This window comes from Martes martes (assembly GCF_963455335.1).
Source record: "Martes martes genome assembly, chromosome: 7".
In the NCBI taxonomy this organism is placed as follows: domain Eukaryota; kingdom Metazoa; phylum Chordata; class Mammalia; order Carnivora; family Mustelidae; genus Martes; species Martes martes.
Genome location: NC_137894.1, coordinates 126,518,259 through 126,539,593, shown reverse-complemented (window position 1 = coordinate 126,539,593; position 21,335 = coordinate 126,518,259). Strand labels below are relative to the sequence as shown.

Below are 21,335 nucleotides of genomic sequence, written 5' to 3'. Positions count from 1 at the left end.
AGGATCCTAAGATCAAGACCTGAGCTGGAATCAAGAGTCAGACGCATCACTGACTAAGCCACCCAGGGGCCCCTATCCTGCATCCCTTTAAAAGGCTTTTTCTTTTTTCTCTCCTGCCTCATGTAGGGATGCTTGAGTTCTTTATGCATTTATTATTCAGTGGAACCAAGTCTCAGTTTGCCCCCCTGGGATGAGCTATTGTTATACATTAATAATTAATCTTAATAAGCAATTCTAGTCATAGGCATATAACCAAATGCAGAGAAAGCCAAAGTTTGTTTATGACAGAGAGCTCTCCCATGCCGGGGCACAATAGTGGGGTTAGAAAGGAGAAGTTGCCAGTCATTAAACTTTGTTTCTTTTCTGGCTCACTGGAGTGATTGATTGCCTAAGGATCCCACAGTATTTCCGCTTTTCACATGGTTAGTCCAGTAGTGCTCAGATGAGACATTCAGGAAGCTGAACTTGCATGATTTTCCATGTAATGTTAAAGATGAGCTTCCCAGGTGTTGCTAGTGGGACCTCACTCCGAGTAGCCACAGTGGTAAAGCACGTGGTTGCGAGAGTCCAGCTCTGTGGGTTCAAGGCCTGCTTTGCCAGTTACCAGATGTTGTGACTGTGAACTGGTTCCTTAACTACTCTCCACATCTGTTTCTACATCCGTAAAAGTGGGGGATGATGGTGGGTGTCTCAAATGGGTGTTGTCAGCATCTGATGGGGGATGGTAGGCTTTAGATCCTTAGCGTGGTATCTGGTAGTAGGTGCTCAGTAAATACTAGTATCACAGTTATTTTCAGTGTTACCGATGATGGTTAGGCCCATTGTCAAGGTCATATAGTAGGTGAGGCATTTTCATTTCTTTGTCATTTGTTGTATATTAAAAGGCCAACGGTTCTGCTCTACACTCTCCTGGTGCTGGATATTAGGGATTAAACAATTTGTATTAGAATGACCCATCCATGATGGGTCAAAATGAAATGACCCATTTTTTCACTGAGATGGATTGTAAGACTTATTTTAATATTAAGTTTTGTTATTTTGCTGAAAATGGAGATGATAATACAATCTTTTTTGGGGTCATGGAAAGGATGAAATGAGACTAACAGCTACATTACCTCCCTACAAAGGAGCTGAGATTTCTGTGCCCTTACTCTGTGTCATTCCAGGTGCTCAACATGTATTAACTCATTTCACCCTTGCAAAGTAGTTTACGCATGTGTTCCCATTTTCAGAGGGGAAGAGAGATCCAGAGAAGTTAAGTGACTCTGCCAAGGTCACACAGTTCATAGGTAGTGGATGTAGAACTTGAGCCGAAATCCAGATCCTGACTTAGAATTTGAATAAGATGATGTAAAGCACATAGCAAAGTAATTGCCGTAATCAACTGTAATGTTAGTCCCTTTCCCTTTCCTTTTCCCCCCTGTTTATTGGAAAGATGTTACTTAGAGATCAGGGGACCAAGACCCATCCCAGGGCACTGCAATCAAAATTCAGTTATAGTAACAGCAAAACCTCTTTGAAATTCTGATTTGGGGGAATATCATTAATCCCTGCTTTTATGTGTATTACACCTGGTTTCAAAAATCATAATAGTTTTTTTTTTTTTAGTGTTTTAAGATGTTTTATTCTCCCACTATATGTATATGGAGGGCACATACATGTGCAAAAAACACAGATCTCCTTCCCCACCAATTCTAACACTGAATAATTTTCTTTTAGTAATACATGTACACGGTGGGAAAAAAACCAATGCAACAGGGTACTGTGAAAAGTCAGTCACCCTCTTATTCTTGAATATGAAACTGACCAAACCCACTCCCCAGTGACAATTTTATAGTTTCCTGTGTTTTCTTCCAAAACTTTTTTATGCATTTATGAGCATATATACATATTACACGCATGCCTCCCCCAACACACACACACACACACTTAACACAATGATAGTGTAGTACACACTTCTATGTTCCTTGCTAATTTCACTTAACAGTATTTCTTGGAAAGCATCCATGTCAAAACCAGAGCACTACCTTGTTTTTTAGGACTGCATGATTGTCTGTCATGGGAAGTGCCAGTCTGTTGTTGATGGTCATTTGGGTTGTTTCTGGTCTTTTACTAAGTATACTTCAGTAAATATCTTTGTGTTTAAATATTAGTATTTGTGAAACTCAGTCTCTCTTGATTTTTGCTTGCAAGCTGGTATTGTATAACTTTCTGACAACACAAAAAAATTGGCCAGAAGGAGACAACCCAAAAGGAATAAAATAGAAATGTGGGGGCTTTTTCCAGGGCTTATGTGTACCCCACAGGTCTCTCCCGATGCTTTTTCAAATGCCGTAGCTCCCCTTTCTCATATTGTTTCAGACATACTGTGTCCTGAAGCCTCTTCTTGGGCCTTTTTCCTGGGTGCCCAGTGAGCAGTGGCTGGTGACTCTTTGCAAGATTGATTCATATGGCACTTGTTTGGTTTTTGACAGGTTGTTTATAAGAATAATGACATCCGTCTGGAGCTGTCTCGCCTGGCCCGGATCGGGGACACCAAGATGAAAATCTATGGTGAAGTTGTATTCAAGTGTGAGAATGTGGCCACGCTGGACCCCATCAACTTCGAGACCCCGGAGGCGTACATCAGTTTGCCCAAATGGAACACCAAACGCATGGGTTCCATCTCCTTTGACTTTCGCACCACTGAGCCCAACGGCCTGATCCTCTTCACTCATGGCAAGCCCCAAGAGAGGAAGGACACTCGGAGCCAGAAGAACACCAAGGTGGACTTCTTTGCTGTAGAACTCCTCGATGGCAACCTATACCTGCTGCTTGACATGGGCTCAGGCACCATCAAAGTCAAGGCCACTCAGAAGAAAGCCAATGATGGGGAATGGTACCACGTGGACATTCAGCGAGATGGCAGATCAGGTAGGAAGAGGCACGGTGGGAACTGAGAAGAGAGGAAAGCTGCAGCTTCTCAGTCCGTTTCCTGGCTTTATATTTTTTTATTTTAATGTTTGCACTTGCATGCATGTTTGACTCTTTTGCTGTTCTCTTTAATGGTTGTTGTAAGATTATGTTTCTGAACAAGTTATCTTGTCTCGCCGACAGTTCCCGTGGTCTTCCTTCTCTTGTCACTCACTGCGCAGCCGTCTCAGTGACAGCTCCAAGGCTCTGGAGCCAAGCACGGTTTTACAAGTAGCATTTCCACTCCTACCAAAGAGGCTGTCATGTCACCGGTGTGATGGGTTTTGTTTTGTTTTTTTTTCTCCCCTCCTTTTCTTCTTCTCCTTTTTCTCATCACCATGGAAACACAATTGTGACATCGCAGATGCTGCATTATGTGATTACTCTGTAGGATAAGCTTCACTGTGTAAGAGTTTATGCAGCGCTACGCCCTTCAGTAATTGGCAAGAGTCGTGTTGCAGGGAGAAATTATGACAAGAAAGGGAAAGGCAAATTGATTTTTCCTGAAGTCATGTTCAATTTAAAGCCTTCCTTTGGTGCAAGAGCCTATATTTCACTCTTTGCTCAGACCTCACTGACTCTCCCTTCCTCTTCATAACCTTTACATTTGGTTTAAATGGCTTTGTTTGTTTCTGCAGCCGCAGATCAAACAAGTGAGCCCCAGGCAGTACATAGCTACTGTGGAATGGTAACAGAGAGGGAGGAAACACACACACACACACACACACACACACACACGCACACACGCACAGTCTGGAGCTTTTGAATGCCTGGACAGTGCCTAGCTTTCTCTGGACCATGTGGCAGTGAAGGTCACATTCTGTGCCATCAGAAAGGACATGTCACCCAGAGTGGTAACTAGAGCACTTGAATTTCACACTGATTTCCTGATTCTCCATTTAGGTGGGGTTATACTCAAGAGGAAGGGTCTTGGTGGTGTTTGTTGTCGTTTTAAGGACTCTCTCCTGGGAAACACGAAAAGTCTTTCATTTGGACATTTTCATGTTGGCGCACTTGGCCGCTAATAGAAAGCAATAGGTTCCTTCCAAAGGCTGCAGCTGGGAATGGCTGAGCTTTCCTGGGACGGCTTTTCTGCATAATCCTGCAGGCAGAGGGATGACGGAGATGGGTAGTGTTGCCCTTAGGAGGAGCTGCATGGGTTCTGCCGAGAGGGCAGACGGGTGGCAGATTGTAGCCCTGGCTGGTTTAGTGCCCAGCAGGATGCTTTATTGATTGTCTGAAATCTAATCAGAACCAAGAGGCTTCAAATTAAATGTGCTTGTTGAGTAAGAATGAACAGTTTGTGCTTTTTTAACAGAAAAGACACAAAAAACTAATTTCTCTGGAGGCTGAATCTTTCTCTCTCTCTTTCTAAATTTACCCATACAGTGTCAACAGGGGCAGAGCCAGAAAGCTATCCTAAAATTATAGGGGAAACACTTCTGTTGGTTTTAGGATGGTGTGTTTTGGTCTCTGGAGTTCCTTTATGGTTGATGGGTGTCAGGATTGGCTAGCCTAGACTTGACACAGCTTCAAGGTTACCTATCTGTGTCATGGATGGCCTAGAGCATGGGAAATTGTTGGATGTTTACTTCTGTTTATTCCCAGCACGGATGGCTTTTTCAAGTGCGGCACTTAGTTGTTAGAACCGTCAGTGGACCCATCTTGGGCAAATGTGTCTGGATTTCTGAAGCCTTGAACTTCATATCCGGAAGCTATAACACTGGCCAATTCTGATACATTTGATCAACACCTATAATAATTTACTGAGTAAGCAAATCCTTATCCCATGAACACAGCATAACATCAAACTTAATATGATCTGTTAAACTTCATTTCTTCACAAGGATATTTTCTGGTATATTTTTAGTTATGAACATGTACCAGGGTGAATAGTTCTAAAAACGTCTGCATACTCGAGTGCGGTGCCTCCTTCCTTGCTCATGCTGAAGTCTGACATGGGAGGAGAATGGTGATCCCTCCCCATTTGGGGGACTCGTTCTTGAAACTTGATTAAGTGTATTCAAAACGGTTGTGGTCACACACTCAGAGGATGGATTTCCCTCAGGATGTATTTATGGCTCCAACATTTAAATCCGCTCCAGTGCTGTCCTTATTTGGCAAAAGCTCTTCCAGGTTGGGGATCCCAGCGGCTCTGTGGGCTTGTGAAGGGCAGAGAAAGCAAGCAGTGTGAGAGGAGAGGAGATGTAAGCCTCAAGGTCCTCATACGTGAGATGGTGCCCCTGTTCGTTCCTCCCTCGCGAGATTGTTAGGAGGATCAAGTCCAGAAAAGCATGCACAGCACTTAACAGTGGTGACCAGGACATAGTGACTGATATGTAGGTTTCTACCATTTTAAAAACAAAAACGCAAAGCTGATTTCTCCAGGGGAAAACCTCGAGGATAGAGTGGCGAAGCGTGTGCCGCTGGCAAAACCCGCCCAGAGGCCCCTGAGGCTGGCCTTCTAATTTAGAGTGCGCGTCACACTCTTGATCTTATATGATCTTCCTTGCCCTTCAGGCTATCCCTTTCATAGCCCAGGGGACTGAGACTCAGGCAGAAGTGAAGGCTGCCTGATAAATGGCCAGACCCAGATATCTTGGTACCAATAAAGCACTTTAAGGATACCAATTAAATTTAAGATTTCTGGCATCATGTTCAGATATCACCTTAATTTTTCAGTTTCCTTGATTTTAGTGCTCGCTTCGGCAGCACATATACAGTTTCCTTGATTTTATAGTTTAGGAAAATGGACTGTAAAGTAGCTTGGGGACTGGCCTAGGGTCAGAAGGCCATTTAGGACTTGAATCCCAGTCCTGAGTTCCCAGGCCAGGCTCTAGGTTTGCACAGTCTCATTGATGGCTCCACAGCTCTGCTGCTGCTGTGCCTCGTCTGTCCCTCTGATCGCGTCTCCTGCTCACCCCTCGGGCACCCCCATTCTAGCCATACTCTGGCTTACCCCAGGGCCTTTGTAGGTGCCATTCCCCCTGCCTGGCATGTTCTTCCCCTTGGATTTGGCATGGCTGGGTCCTTTTCAACATTGTGGTTTGAGTGTACCTGTCCCCTGCCTGGAGAAGCCTTCACCCACTGTACATTTTTAAGGAGAACCCACAGGCCACTACCACCCATTCTTCTCTCTTCCTAGTACCGACCATTACCTAATTTCTCTTGCTTATTGAGTCATTTGTTTAATTTCCGTCCCTCTGCTCTGGAATATCAGCACCACAAGAGCAGAGACGCACCTGTCAAGTTCATCTCTGTGCCTGCCAGTATACCAGAGACACAATAGGTGTGCAGTACATACTTATTAAATGAATGAACAAAGATGTTCCAGCTAAAATTTCTCCAAGGCAATGCTCCAAATATTCACTGGCAGGGTTGGTAGTTAATGGCAGTATAGAGGGTATTAGTGCACGAAGGGTTCCATCCTTTGGGGCATGGCAAGTGAGGGATGAAGACTCAAGCAAGCACTTCCAGAACCCTTACTCTGTCCCACACCCTGAGAGAAGTTCGCACATAGGATCTTATCATCATGCTGGTCTGCGAGGAAAATTATTTTCCCATTTTACAGATGAGGACATTGAGGCCATGGCAGGTGAAATCACGTCTTCAGGGTTACACAGCTAGTACCTGGTAGAGCTGAGATTTAAACACAGGCAGCAGCTGGGAGCTGAGATTTAAACACAGGCAGCAGCTGAGAGCACTCAGCCTGTTCGGTAGGTGATCTTCCGGCCGAGACTCTGTAGAGAAAAGACATCGGTTTAGGTCTTCATTCACTGAGGTGGCCCTGAATCCTCCTACGAGTGAGAGTGTCTTAGTAGCAAAGACTGGAACCAAATGGCCAAACATTTTCCTTTCTACTGTCTGGAAGCCTCTGACCCCCTTGCTTGAATTGTTCTCACCTGGCCAGGTACCACGAGTCTCTGAGTGCACCTGCTGGGCTCCTTTCATTTGGTTCATTCACTGGCAGCCTCACCTGCAATGCCCCGAGGGCTGTTAGCTCACTCTGTTTCCATCCTTCCATCCCAGGTACCATATCAGTGAACAGCAGGCGCACGCCATTCACCGCCAGCGGGGAGAGTGAGATCCTGGACCTGGAGGGGGACATGTATCTGGGTGGGCTACCAGAGAACCGTGCTGGCCTCATCCTCCCCACTGAGCTCTGGACTGCCATGCTCAACTACGGCTACGTGGGCTGCATCCGTGACCTGTTCATCGACGGGCGCAGCAAGAACATCCGGCAGCTGGCGGAGATGCAGAACGCTGCGGGCGTCAAGTCCTCTTGTTCGCGGATGAGCGCCAAGCAGTGCGATAGCTACCCCTGCAAGAACAACGCGGTGTGCAAGGACGGCTGGAACCGCTTCATCTGCGACTGCACCGGCACTGGCTACTGGGGAAGGACCTGTGAAAGGGGTGAGTTGGCTCTCGTGGGTGGCATGCAAGGTCCGGGTGGGCGTCATGTATAGCAGGTGTGTCCCGAGATAGACCTACCTGTGCTCTCTTCGTGTTACAGAAGCTTTTCCTCCCATTCACTGCTTTCCAAGTTATACTCTTTCTGCCTCTGGATGTGTGAATTTGTTGAACTAGGGTTGGATCCTGGAAAGGGAAACTTTAGAGTAAATATTACCAAGCTCATGATACTTTTTGGATTAAGTATGAGACATTTTTCTATCCACAGTAGGTGAATACTTCTCTTTTGGGTTTCTGCATGGGCTAATGAACCTGCTGTTTCACTTATTCATTTAACTCATGCGTTTGGAGCTTACTACATGCTAGCCCTTGGATCAGGCTTTAAAAATACACTATTGAACAAGGTAGACCCAGGCCTGATCTCATGGAGTTGCTGCCTGGTAGAATATTTAGTCATGAAACAAATAATCACATATGTGGTGAGCTCTATAAGAAGGCAGCATAATGTATTGGTAAAGAACATGAACACTGGAGCTAGGCTGGGTGAGAAATCTGACCTTTATGGAGTGATGTGAACTTGATCAAGGTAATCAATATCTTTGAGACTTGATTTCCCCCTCTATAAAATAGGGGTAATCAGTTACCTACCTCAGAAGGTAGTGGTGATGATTAAGTGAGTGAACAGACGATGACTTAATAAATGTCAGTGATTGTTACAGTAGTAGTTATTGTCATAAATATCATTAAAAGGAAAATAGAAGTTTGGGGGGGGGCCCTTTGCAGGGGGACCCGGCATACTGTGGAGGTTCAGAGAAAGCTGCTTCCAGGAAGAAATTTGCATTCTGAGACTTGAAACAGGAGTAGGGGTTAGCTTGGCCAAGAGTTTGGAAGAAGGCATGTGTCTTAGACAAGAAAGAAATGTGCCAAGGGACAGAGGTTAGAAACTGGGTCACAGCTGGGGAAGTCCAGCAAGGACTGGAGTGTGGCGTGAAGGTGGGGGAAGGGCGTGAGAGGTGGCTGAAGAGGAGCGGAGCACCAGTCCAGGAGGCTGGAAGAAGCCCCTTTTCATTGACCACGTTGGCATCTTGTATTTGCACTGAAACACAGTTTGGGCCAAGGGCAAAGATAAAGGTAGAAAGAAGTAGCATCACGGCAAGGAGATTCTGGTCTATAAGCTATATCCAATTCCAGCTTCATTTATTCTTTTATATCCTAAGTTTATAGACTCCAAGCTGGCTGTCCATAGGTTGTCAGCCTCTATTTTATATAAAGGGATAATTTACATAGTTACCAAGTATTTAGTAAAAGTGTAGCTCTGGGGCTTGAAAGATACTCCGTATGCAGTAGACATAGTTCTGCTCTCCAGCAGTTTATCATTTGTTTATGGGAGGAGTTGAGAGGTCTCTAAGAGAAGTAGAAATAAAATGATACAAGGTGGGCACCTGGGTGGCTCAGTGGGTTAAGCCTCTGTCTTCAGCTCAGGTCATGGTCTCAGGGTCCTGGGATCAAGCGCACATCGGGCTCTCTGCTTAGCGGGGAGCCTGCTTCTCCCTCTCTCTCTGCCTGCTGCTCTGCCTACTTGTGATCTCTCTCTCTCTCTCTGTGTCAAATAAATAAATAAAATCTTTAAAAAAAAGTGGTACAAGGTAGCAGCATGGGCGCTCTTGGTGGACCAGACTGGGAAGGCAGGGAGATTGAGGGAAGGGAAGACGTTCTTAAGGCGGGAACTGCAAGGTCTCACCCCTACAGACCATCAGTGGACAGAATTGTCCAATATCAGGAGTCTGGGGATGAGCATGATTCTTGAAGAAACTTGGAACAGGGGCTGGATGACCAGGCAAGGATGTTTTCAAGGACTGGCTTTTGTGAGGTCCACTGTATAATTAGTTAAGGGGTATTTCAGGAGAACGGTAGATCTTTTTTGTTTTTTTAACAGCTGGATCAAAAACAGGACACAGCACACTGGGACAAAGGAGGAAGAGAGAACTGTCTTGGAGCTCGTGGAATGTAAATTCAGAGTCACTGAATTTTCAAAGCTACCACAAGCACAATAGGAACTAAGATGAGGGAGCAGCCATCTGGAACACAAGTGGGCCACATGGGGCTGGACAGTCTGTCAAGCTCCTGGACTTTTTCCAAACATCGTTGTAGGGCAGACTACCCTGGACCTGGTTTGGGGCCATAGAAAGGGCATTTGACCTCTGAGATGAGTGAGACAGTTTTGGTGGAAGCCATAGTGTTCCAGATCTCCCACTACCTATGAAGTCATGTAAGAACCAAAGATCATTTCAGACCTCTCACTCCTTCCCCTTGGGTCTCCTCTCAACTCAAGGGCCTTGGGACTGCTGAGGACCGACGGCAGTGACTGTAGCCAGCAGCACACAGTGTCTCCGAGCTCACCTATTCTAAAGGGCAGATCCATGGGAGTTGGTCCAAGATTTGCCAAGAACAGTGAAAGTCACTGCACCTTTTATGTTGTCACTTCTGACTAGTCATTAAGAAGCAGGTGATTGGGAATATATGAGGGACAATTATTCCTGGGACATTGCAGCCAAGTCATCCATTCTGGCCAACCGAGAAGGAGCATAACAAATTTAAGACATTTGATCTATAAGTCGCTCAAATCCCAGACGGTGCAACCGATTGTTTTGTTCCCTTGCTAATTGTTTTTTGGCCCTGTATTGTTCCTGACACCATGTTCAGAATGAATCAGTGGAGTGTAAAAATGATAGGACTCCACTTGCAAGCAGAGAAAATAGAGTTTCCCAATGACATTGTTTTTCTTTATTGAAACTGATTTCTCAGTGGAGATGCTTTGAGCGTCTTTTATTCATTTTTATACATGACACAGACATTTATTGACACCCTTGTATGTTACAGGCCCTGTATCAGATTCTGGAAATGCAAAACCACTGACATAGCTCCTGATTTTGATGAAGGCATGTATAGTCCTTCCAGGAAAACAAAGGGAAATGTGAGAAATGTGCTAACATGTGGTAGATGTTTTGCTTTTTGTTTATAGGGGACAATAGGGCAAACAGATCGGAGAAGCCATGCCTGTGTAGGGAAGTGATGGTTGGGAAAAGGAGATTTGAGGTTTCTTAGATCTTTTTGCCTCCTATTTCTAACAAAATTCTGATCCTATAGGCACTTCTGAAGAGTGGTGAGGGAAAAATATTTGTTGACATTCTTTATGTAAGGACCATGATCCCTTTGGGATACAGGAAAGCTGCCCCACCCACTGTGACCCCATTCATCTGGGCAGTTTACCATTTTCTCTAATTTTTTTCTATAAACATTAACCCTAAGCCTAGAAATGATCATTTGTACTAAATGTGGTAAGATTAAGACAATTTCGGGGCACCTGGGTGGCTCAGTGGGTTAAGCTTCTGCCTTCGGCTCGGGTCATGATCTCAGGGTCCTGGGATCGGGCCCCGCATCGGGCTCTCTGCTCAGCGGGGAGCCTGCTTCCCCCCCCACCCCCCGCCTGCCTCTCTGTCTGCCTCTCTGCATACTTGTGATCTCTGTCTGTCAAATAAATAAATTAAATCTTAAAAAAAAAAAAAAGATTAAGACAATTTCTAAGGCAATGTGTCCTAACCGGCCCAAACAGTGTCCTCTACTTGGACTTTGTTGTGGGATCAGTCCTTTGGTATCACTGGTCCCACAATAGGAATGGTTGGGTTAGAGAGGCATTTGTTTATATAAAACAGAGAAAGCTTAGGTGGGATGTTAAAACTGCCATTCAGAGAAAAAACAGAATTGGGGGTGGCCCAGGTCAGACACTAGATCAAAATAGCCCAAGAACTCAAGCAAACTGAGCAAGTATGTCAGTTTGTGGGGCAACACCCGGATCAAAGCTATCCTCTAGAGACAAGGGAATAGGGCAAGGGTCCTAGGAAATATATGAATATGTGAGATCAAGGTTAACTTGCAGGTGTATCTTCCTCTTATAGTAAAAATGGACGACTCTTGCTTGTACCCTCATGAGAGTGTTTCTGCTGCCTGTGAAGATAGCAACTCTAAATCTTGACGTTTAACAATCGACTCGATATTATACTTAGATTGTTTTGGGATGATCTGATACTATTCTAAGATGTAGATCTATCTTCCCAGCCCAATTTTTCAGCTTTAGCTATTTTGGCTTGTTATTCATAGTGATGTGGGAGATGTTTGTCTCCATGACCCAAAAAGCAAAGGCCTGTTTTAGCTGCTAAATGTTAGTCACTTTGGTTAAAATGCTTGTCTGCTGGAAGACCACCTGCCCTACCATGAAGCCCTATTGTTTCAAGGAAACATTCTAGCTTGTCTTTCTTAAGAAGATACACTCAGTTGACATGGAACAACCATGGCATCTTCTCTTTGTCCATGTGGCCAAACTGTTTAGTTCAGTTGGTGGGAGCCAAGCATCAATGGCCAAGACTATGAATTTGATTAGTTTGTGGACCATCAAGCTTCAATTTGGTGAGGCCACTGCAGAGTCTGTCCTCTCCCCTGGATGGCTTTTTCTGAATGTATGCCATCATTGATTTGGCAAGCAAGAAAGGAGGATTCAGCACAAGTCTATTCCTATGACAAGAAAAGTAACCTACATGTAACTGGGGTGGCCTGGTGCTTAATGGCATGCATGTTAGAGTCACATAGACTTGGTTTCTGTGACTTACTAGCTAGGTGACCCACAACCAATTTCTCTCTTAATTCTTCTTCTTCTGTTTTTTATTTATTTATTTTATTTATTTGACAGAGATCACAAGCAGGCAGAGAGGCAAGCAGAGAGAGAGGAAGGGAAGCAGGCTCCCCGCTGAGCAGAGAGCCCGACGTGGGGCTCGATCCCAGGACCCTGGGATCATGACCTGAACCAAAGGCAGAGGCTTTAACCCACTGAGCCACCCAGGTGCCCCTCTCTTAATTCTTCTAAGCCTCAGTTTCCTTATCTGTGAAATGAGGACACTAATACTTTCTAGGTTGTGTTCTTTTGGTTGCAAGCTACAGAACTGGCTATGGCTAACAGAGTCAGGGAAGGGGAATTACTGCATGTTTCCATAGAGAGGTACTGATAAATGAAGACCTCACTAACTACATCTTTAAAAGGGAAGCAGAACAGCTCCAGGGACCCCAAGGCACTGCATCTCTCCTAACCTCCAGGTTCTGGATTTTTCTATCTAGAATTTACATATTCCAAAACCAGAAACTGATTGGGCCAGTTTGGTTTGTCTGTCTTTCCTTCCATTAACCAGCTCTGTCCAGGTGGGTGATGGCCTACAACAGATAGGAAGGATCACCTAGAGGCACATACACTTGTGTGTGTGTATGTGTGTGTGTGTGTGTGTGTGTGTGTAAACATATACATAAAATGTTACTGAACCATTTTCTTAGTGCTCTTCTATGGCTGAGCTCAGCATTCCTGACCCATAAGGCCATATCCTGTTACAGATATACAGCCATGTGGAACTGCTTCTGTCAGATACAAGAAAATATTTCCTGGGATCATGGAAATTGGATCCCTTTGAGAATATTAATTTGCACAACCAAGAGAATGTGATGAGAGGGTAAATCTGCTCTTCTCACTGGTTCCCGGGATTCCATTCGTCTGATATAAACACCAGCTGAAAACCAAGAATGCTGATATTTTGAGTTTTCTCAAGTGACTCGTGTTCCAAAGGAAAAGAGTACAGACAGCAGCTGCTCCCCCTTCCAGCCCAGGAACTTCCCTTTCAGCCAACCCTCTGAGGCTGCTGTGTGCTCCTGGGGTAGTGGCAACACCTTGTGCCTGGGAAGGCTGAGATCCCACTGTTAGATCAATGGGAATGTGTCATTTGGATGACATATGGAAATTGTGACATCAGAAATAGTAGAGTTGGCAAGTACTATTGATGTTTCCTGCACCTAATTCTTGTTTCAGTAGGTGAGGAATTGGAAACATCACTTTAACTTGGAGTAGCTGTAGAATGGTTAAAATTCATGATTCCTGACTCTTTTTTTTTTTTTTAAAGATTTTATTTATTTATTTGACAGACAGAGATCACAAGTAGGCAGAGAGGCAGGCAGAGAAAGAGAGGAAGGGAAGCAGGCTCGCTGCTGAGCAGAGAGCCTGATGCGGGGCTCCATCCCAGGACCCTGGGATCATGACCTGAGCCAAAGGCAGAGGCTTTAACCCACTGAGCCACCCAGGTGCCCACGATTCCTGACTCTTAATCTATTGTACTTTTCATTATATTGAGGAGCCTTTCCTTCCTGTATATCTGAAAGAGGTTAGATTGTAAGGTCATTGAGGGAAAAATAATGCATGCAGTATCTCTGTGCCCCGCACCCCCACCCCCGCCCCCGCCATCTGAGGAACTGTGTGGTACACGTGCAATGTGGTCATTAAATGTTGGGAGGTCTGAGTCCTCTGTCCTGGGTCTTCTGTTAGTCTGCACACTCCCCTTGGTATCTTCATCCGTTGCTATGGTGTCAAAGGTCATCTATATGTCAGTGACTCCCAAATCTTGGATTTCTAGCCTGGAACTCTCTAGAATCCCAGATTTCTGTATCTAGACAACTAGATACAGAATACAGACAACTAGATATCAGAAGTCTAAATGGATATCTCAAGTAGACAACTTGAGATATCCATTTAGACTTCTGATAGGTATATTAATCTTAACATTGAAAAATAGAAATTTTGAGTCCCTCCTCCCAATGTTAGACTTTTTTTTTTTTTTTTAAGTTTTTCCCCATCTCAGTAAATGGTATCACAATTGTCTTTGGCATTCTTGTTGATTTTTCTCTGTGATCTCATTAAATCTCTCAGCAAATACCTGTTGATTGCTTAGTTAATCCTATTCTCATCTATTCAACTCTCTCCCTCTCCACTACCATCATCGTAGGTCAGTCCACACTGATCTCTTTTTTGGACAACTAGATAGCATGTCATATGATTATGGAAAGCTCAAAGTCTTTTTGTGCTTTTTAAAACAGTATTAAAGTTAGATTATTAAAATGTTTCCTATTTAACACATTCCTGCCTAAACTAGCTTTAGTTTCAGTGGTTTTTCTTTCCCCAAATTGTAGGAAATGAAGCTGAGATGCTTCTTTGAAAATAACTTCGGCATTATCATGGGGATTCCACAAGTAGGCATCTATCTCTTCTCTGTACCCGCTGTGGTGAGCTAAGTTGTGAGGGTGCAAATTAGTAGAAGACATGGTTTCCGTTCTTCATGAACTCAAAGGCTCATGGAGGGGATGGAGGAGGAGTCTGCAGATTGTAATGCAGTCTGCGAAGGGCAGTAATTCAGGGAATAATCATAAGGAAGAAAGAGATAATAATTAGAAATCGAAATATGTTTAGCACAATATATCACTTTATAGCTGGTTCTGGATCCACTGGGGTCTGCTCAGATTGACTCACTGGTTTAGGAATAGAAGAAACCCTAGCTTCCAAGGTCAAATACAATAATGCTGCTCACTTTTGTAGGTTCCAGTGCAATTGAGGGTTTACCCTCCATTCCCCAGGGACACCCAGGCCCTTTATTTAGGTATGTGACCTTGAGATTCTTATGTGGATTCTCTGGCCTCTCTGTTCTGCAAAAATAAAATGAGGCAGTTAAGTTTCCTGCTCTCTCAGGGCCCTTCCAATTCTAAAACTCTGTGATTCTCAAATGTCATCAGCTTGGCAGTGTCTTTCCTTATCCGGAGGAGAGGGGTAAAGGTGAGTGAAGGGCAGGATAGGAACGCAAGTCCTTGTTCTTTACAGGCTGTGGAACTCTCTGAGTTAGGAGGCTGGGTTTAGTTATATCAGCACCGCAGTGAAGTACTCTGATTCCTTCCTCTATGAAAATTCATGCCTTAGTGTACCGGGAATACTTCAGGCCCATGATATATAAGTTTTAAGTGACGGATTCATGAATCAAACCTTGGATTTCTTAAGAGCATTAGAAGGCTGTCACCTTTTCCGTCCAGTTTTTACCCCTTTTGATGGGTAATGACATGTATCAGAGAAAGGGGCTTTTTAAGAAGTAGACCATTGATCAACATCAACCAACATGTGCTCACTTTTTCTTATTTGTTGGTGCTTGCCTTATGCAGTTGTATGTCCGGTGACTACCATAGCGGCAAGAAGACTTAGCCTCCTCTCTTTCCTCCTCTTGTTTTTTGCGTTTCTCTTCCCACAGGCTCAAGATTATATGATCCCTGGAAATTGGCCCGGATTCGTGAACCCTTCCTAAGTGTTACTCCACCAGGTTAGGGTCCGAGACACTGCTGATCACAGCTTCTCCTGTAACTTTAAAGAGGGTTGGGGAAGGAGATTCTAGCTGCTCTGGGGTCTTGAAGCTCAAAGACCTCAGAAGGACAGGCTGGGGACTTTGGATGTCTTTGAAAAATCTACAGTTAGGCCTGTGCTTAGCCTGAGAACGTGAGGTCAGAACTTTGGGTCAGCACATGACAGCTGCTTAGAGCCACTCCGTGCCTGCTGCGGGCTGTCATTCTGCCAAATGCAGGGATATGGTGGCCATTTATATGGCTCCTCTGTACCTTCATTACTTTTATTACTGCCTTTGCTAAAAGCTTCTTCACTACCGGCAGACACCTGCCCATTGTGGCTGCAATCAATCGAGATGCTGCTGAATTATGAGAAACAAGTGCTTTAAAAGGCACACGGATTATCACAGCCTTTTCAAGCATCTCTGGCTCTGTGTGTCTTTTCGTAGGTAGGTGAATCCTTGCTTGCTCCCATCTGGGTTACGAGGAAAGGGAAGTTAAGAGATCTATTTATTGAGGGAAATTCTGTGCCTGCTCTCTGTTAAGTCCCGGGCCATTTAACCCTCGCATCTACTCTGCAGGCTGCATATTATGATCCTCATTTTCTGGATGAAGAAACGAAGGGCTGGATTCATTCATTCCAAAGCACCTATTGAGCACCGTGTGCTGGAGGCTGCATTGAGCCCTGAGGATACAGAGCACTGATTGTGTCCCTCCTCACACACACACCAATAAATCCTGATCCCCGAGGAAAATGACACATAAATGTGGGGCGGAAGATCATGGACAGCATCGCAGATTCGGTGACACTCAAGCTGAGGCTGGTAGAGTAGCAGGGCTCTGCCCGGTAGACCAGGCAGACCAGACAGGTAAATGCATTCTAGGCAGAGGGAACCGCTATGCACAGGTGACTTTGGTAAATAGGAAGGTTCGCACGTGGATGGAATCTAAAGTGTGGGAGTAGGAACATTTTAGAAGGTGTGGCTGGAGGGGTGGCCAGGCCGGTTGTGAGGCACCTCTTTTGCTCGCCCAGCAAGCTTGGACCTTATCTCACAGGAGGCATGCCATTTTTAGCAGTGGGATGACAGAATGACGTGTGGGAGACAGCAGCCCACGGACCACTGTACATTAGTTCTGTTTGCATTTGCGTTAATTCAGAAATGAGAACTAAGAGCCCCCAGTGAGGTAGAGAGAATGCAGGTTGAGTTTTGGGGACCCACCCAATAGATATTTAAGGGGCAGTGTCAGTGGGACTTAATTGTACAATGGCTAAAGAGTGGCCAGGACTGGATTAGAATGAGGGTTTGGCCAGAGAAGTTCCTGTGTCTTCTCTGTTCTACTCAGCCTTCTCAGATCAGCCAGAGGTTCTTGGAAGTAGTGGGGAGGGCATAGCTAGGAGTCACCTACATGGGCTGGCCCCGCTCTGAACATATGCAACCAACCCTCTGTCTGTGCCTCGGTTTCCATGTTTTCCACCAGGAATATCCATGGTGGCTGCTTACTTGGCTTGTTGGGAACCTCTGTTGCAGAGTCGAAGTGAGCGATGTGCTCACGCTTATGCAGATAAGCCAACATGCCCCTTTTTGAATCTAGAGTTCAGCAATTCAAGAATGAAAAAAATTATCTGACTGGTGTTTTTATCCCATTTTTTTCTTGTTTTGTAGAATTAACCTAGATAAGATTTTTGCGTTTAATCACAAGATACAGGTTGGAACTTGAAAGTGGGAAGGAGGGTTGTTGCCAGAAGGGAAAATAACCAAAGCACATGCTTCTCCATACTTGAGGGGGTTTGTACTTGGAATCAAGGCATGACCCTGGTGTAATCCTAGATTCTGAAGAATTACGTTAAAATGCTCTGTTGTTCATAACTGTGATGATCTTGACTAAGCTCTCTGGCATAGATTTGATGGGAAAAGTAATTGTAGTTTCTTTGTCTATTGTAAAACTGGACATATTTGAGATTAAGCCAAAAGATCCTTTCCTTAGAGATAGGAAAACCAGATTTTTAAATTTTCCTGTATTTGGGTTTCTCATTAGGACTTTACAGCGATGACACCCAGTACCGAGGATCGCGTATGTGTCTGTGCGTAGAGCATATGTGTATAATTTCCTTCCAGTTTCCCAGACTTTTCTCTGTTTTATCACGGGATATGTTTTAATCCAGTTTCAGATTATGAAGGGTGGGAGACAGCAGCCATGTAGCAGTCATGAAGAGAAAGCAAAAACTCAAAACCCGAAACTGGGTTGACCCGAAGAAAACCAGGCAGAGCGTGAAGAGTCATAGATCTATAGGCTCCGATGTCATCTGGCACAACCCCCCTTACCCCCCCAGTTTTTGGTTGAGGAAACTGGGGCCTCCAGGTAGGAATTGAGTTGCTCAAAAGGTAGACTGTAATGTTCTTAACCCCTCGCTTCAGTTCCCTTGCTTGAATTTTTCAAAGAAATACGCGCAGGCAATATCTGTATATATTTTGTGAAGGTGTGTGTTCATGTCCCCCTGGCCTATTAAGCTGTAGTAGAAGCATTTGGTCGATCTCCAGTAATTTAGTCTTATTGGTAAATTGTATTTGAAATGTTGGCAACTGATTTAGAGAGAAGGGATGTGAAGAGAAAGACGTGGATACATTTCTCTTTTCTTCCTTTCATCACCCATCCCATCTTGCCCCATGAACAACAAATAAACACAGCCCCACAGAGAGGCTGTTGTAGGGACAAGTGCTTCTGGGACTTGAAGCTGGAAACCCTGGACCTGAGCAGCTCTTGGAAGGTCCCCTTCTGTGGGCTCTTGGACCACCATTTCCCTGGCAAAGAGATGCAATCTTCCTTGGAGAAGATCATTTCATGCTTCTTAGCATGTTTAACCTTTACAACGAGGCATTCTCATCAAAATGTCGACAAACCCCAACAGAGTCTTTTGAGAGGCCAGTAAATCAGAAACCTTATGAAATCTGTGGGATTAGCATGCTCTCCTTCTTTGTTTCCCCAGGGAAAGCAAGCCCGGTGCCTTTCAGATTTCAATCTTCTCTGCAGGCCCCTTGTCTGGAGTTGCCTGCTGTGGCCCATTGGTATTTGAATATTATTTTCCTACGGTTGCCCACGGCCACATGCTCACACCAGCCGAGGGCAGCACGTTCTGTATCTCCATCAGCGACATTGTAAAGGGAAGATAACTGCTCTGATGTTTGCTCAGTTGAATTATTCCCACCCTAGACGTCTTCCTTTCTGGATGCGAAGTTAGTGGCTGGCTCTTAATGTCACCACACTTGGCGGCCGGCGGCTGCTCACAAGGACCGCATCTCCCGCTGGGTGTCTCTTGTCCTCTTGCTCCATTTTTCAGTCTGTAACAAAACTTCCTCCACAAACAACCCAACTTCTCCAGTCGCTGCAAAGTGGGGCCTCCTTCCATGAAGGGCTACAAAGTCATGTCTATGTGGAGTACAGATGTGGGAAGAAAATTATGCTCAGTTTACATCTGAGGAACGGTAGGGTCAAGGATAGGTTAAAAAACCTGTCCAGGTTTGTCTGGTTCTTCTGGGCCCTCCACCCCCAAACCCACTCTTTTCTGATCAATAATACTCTATGACTTCTAGTGACAAAGGAGCTCGCCTCCCATTCATTTTTGGTTAGCCCTGAATATTCCAAGAATCTGCTTTTGGGGCACCCGGGTGGCTCATTTGGTGAAGCGTTTGCCTTCAGCTCAGGTCATGAATCCAGGGTCCTGGGATAGTGTCCCATGTTGGGCTCCCTGCTCTGCAGGGAGTCTACTTCTCCCTCTGCCCCCCTACCCCGCAACTCATTCTCTCAATCTCTCTCTCTCTCTCTCTCTCTCTCTCTCTCTCTTACTTAAATAAATAAATAATCTTTTAAAAAGATTTCCTTTTGCCATTAACTGAAGTCTCAATTCTTCTAGTAATCATTTTTCTTTTTAAAGATTTTATTTATTTGACAGAGACAGAGACATCGAGAGAGGGAACATAAGCAGGGGAGGGTGGGAGAGGGAGAAGCAGGCTCCCCAACGAGCAGGGAGCCCAATGTAGGGCTTGATCCCAGGACACTGGGATCATGACCTGAGCCGAAGGCAGATGCTTGACGACTGAGCCACCCAGGCGCCCCATCAACTCTTTTATTATCTTTCTTTTGATATTGGCTCAGGCTTTGGGAATGATACAGGATTTATCCACTCAGGTGACATTTATTCAGTACTCAGTATGCCACGGACACCCGGGGTATATAGAACTGATCAAACCTAAACCCTCTTCTCCAACAGGGCTTCAGTTATTTCAAGAGGACTGTCTTTTTCCACTGAAGTGTTGTCAGTCATTCTCAGGATAGACATCACTGCCTGCTTCAACTACTCCTCCCCTGTTGGGGTTGTGAGTTCCTTCATAATCTAGTGGTCACTGAAATGGCTGGAGGAAGGGGAGAGGGGCCATGCACTTCCTCAATGGAGGCATGGTTTCCAGTGCGAGGGAGCTGTGTGAAGCTGGGAAGCCTCTTAAGCAGCAGGCATGCCTTATTAAAGCAATGGCCTAAGTGATTATCAGACACTGTGACGTCATATGGACTATGGGCTCGTGTGGCCAGTGAGACTCACTGGTTTATTTGTGAGGAGTGTATGCTTTTGCTAGTTTCTTAACCTGAAAAAAATGCCTTGGGTCCACAGTAGGCAGTGTACATTTGCTGCCGGATTGTATTTCTTAAAATAGTTCTAGACTGGGTGGGTTAAAGCACATGTTTCAAAGCGAGGCTGAATTTATTTTTGGCCATATGAACTTCTCAGGGTATCACTCAACAAGGAAACCAGGTTTTTGCCAAGTATCAGCTAATAGAGAATTATGGGATGCTAGAGCTGGTCATAGCCTTAAGAGTCATCTAGTCTGGTTATGATAATTTACAAAGGAAGAATCGGGGTTCTTCGTTTTGTAAGTTGTCCAGGGTCACACAGGCAGCCATGGTGGGTCTCCTAACTCAGGATTTTGAGTCCTGGACTGGGACTCTCAGTCCTAAGGCCATGTCAGGAGGTGCTCTAACTTAGTGCCTTTGGTGTATGGTCATTCGGCGTAGATGACAACAGTCGTGTACAACAACACAGAACCTTTCTGCATAAGCTCAGGGGTTCCTTGCCATTTTTTTTTTTTTTACATGTAATAGTCCCTTTATTTATTGCAAATAGGCTAAGCGATTAATTCACAGTTAGCAACTTATGGGCTGGAAAATCTCATTACCCGAACTTTACATTATCAACACATCTGTTTAAAAAGAGAGGCTTAACGAAGTGGTCTGAATATCTAGATTCCTGATCCTCTCCAAGAAGGGGGAGAAGCACTGAAAGGCAGTTTTGGAGGGAGTGTGGAGGGTAGCAAGGTTGTCAAAGCCACTGAAATTCACACATCAGGGGGTGTAAAAAGGGAATCCACATTTATTGAGTACCTACTATGTGCCAGATATGGTTTGGTGCTTAGGTTAAGGTGTAGGAGCTTTGGAGTCAGACAGAGCTGGGTTTGAAACCCAGTTCCGTCACAGATTACCGTGCAATCTTGGGTGCGTTTTAACCTCTCCGAGCCTCTGTTTTCCAAACTACATAAACAAGTCTTTTTGGGGTTGTCGTGAGGCTTAAATAAAATGATTATGTAAAAATATTAGCATGATACCTGCAACTTTATACATGTTCAATGCACAGAATAAGCTTATAAACTGCGTGGTAGCATTAGGATTTTTAAGATAATTAAGCC

General features: G+C 44.8%; 1 protein-coding gene across 10 annotated transcripts in view; it reads left to right on the top strand.

The window, feature by feature from the left end:
• The window catches only part of NRXN3 (neurexin 3), a gene marked incomplete at both ends in the record, with an annotated part of 1,490,367 nt that overhangs the window by 441,914 nt on the left and 1,027,118 nt on the right, over positions 1-21,335 (top strand). For all 10 annotated transcript variants that reach the window (XM_080809449.1, XM_080809437.1, XM_080809438.1 and 7 more), the window contains 2 exons: positions 2,475-2,913; positions 6,982-7,365. In XM_080809449.1, the coding sequence (XP_080665575.1) occupies positions 2,475-2,913; positions 6,982-7,365 (823 nt within the window). The remainder of the gene's footprint in view (positions 1-2,474; positions 2,914-6,981; positions 7,366-21,335) is intronic.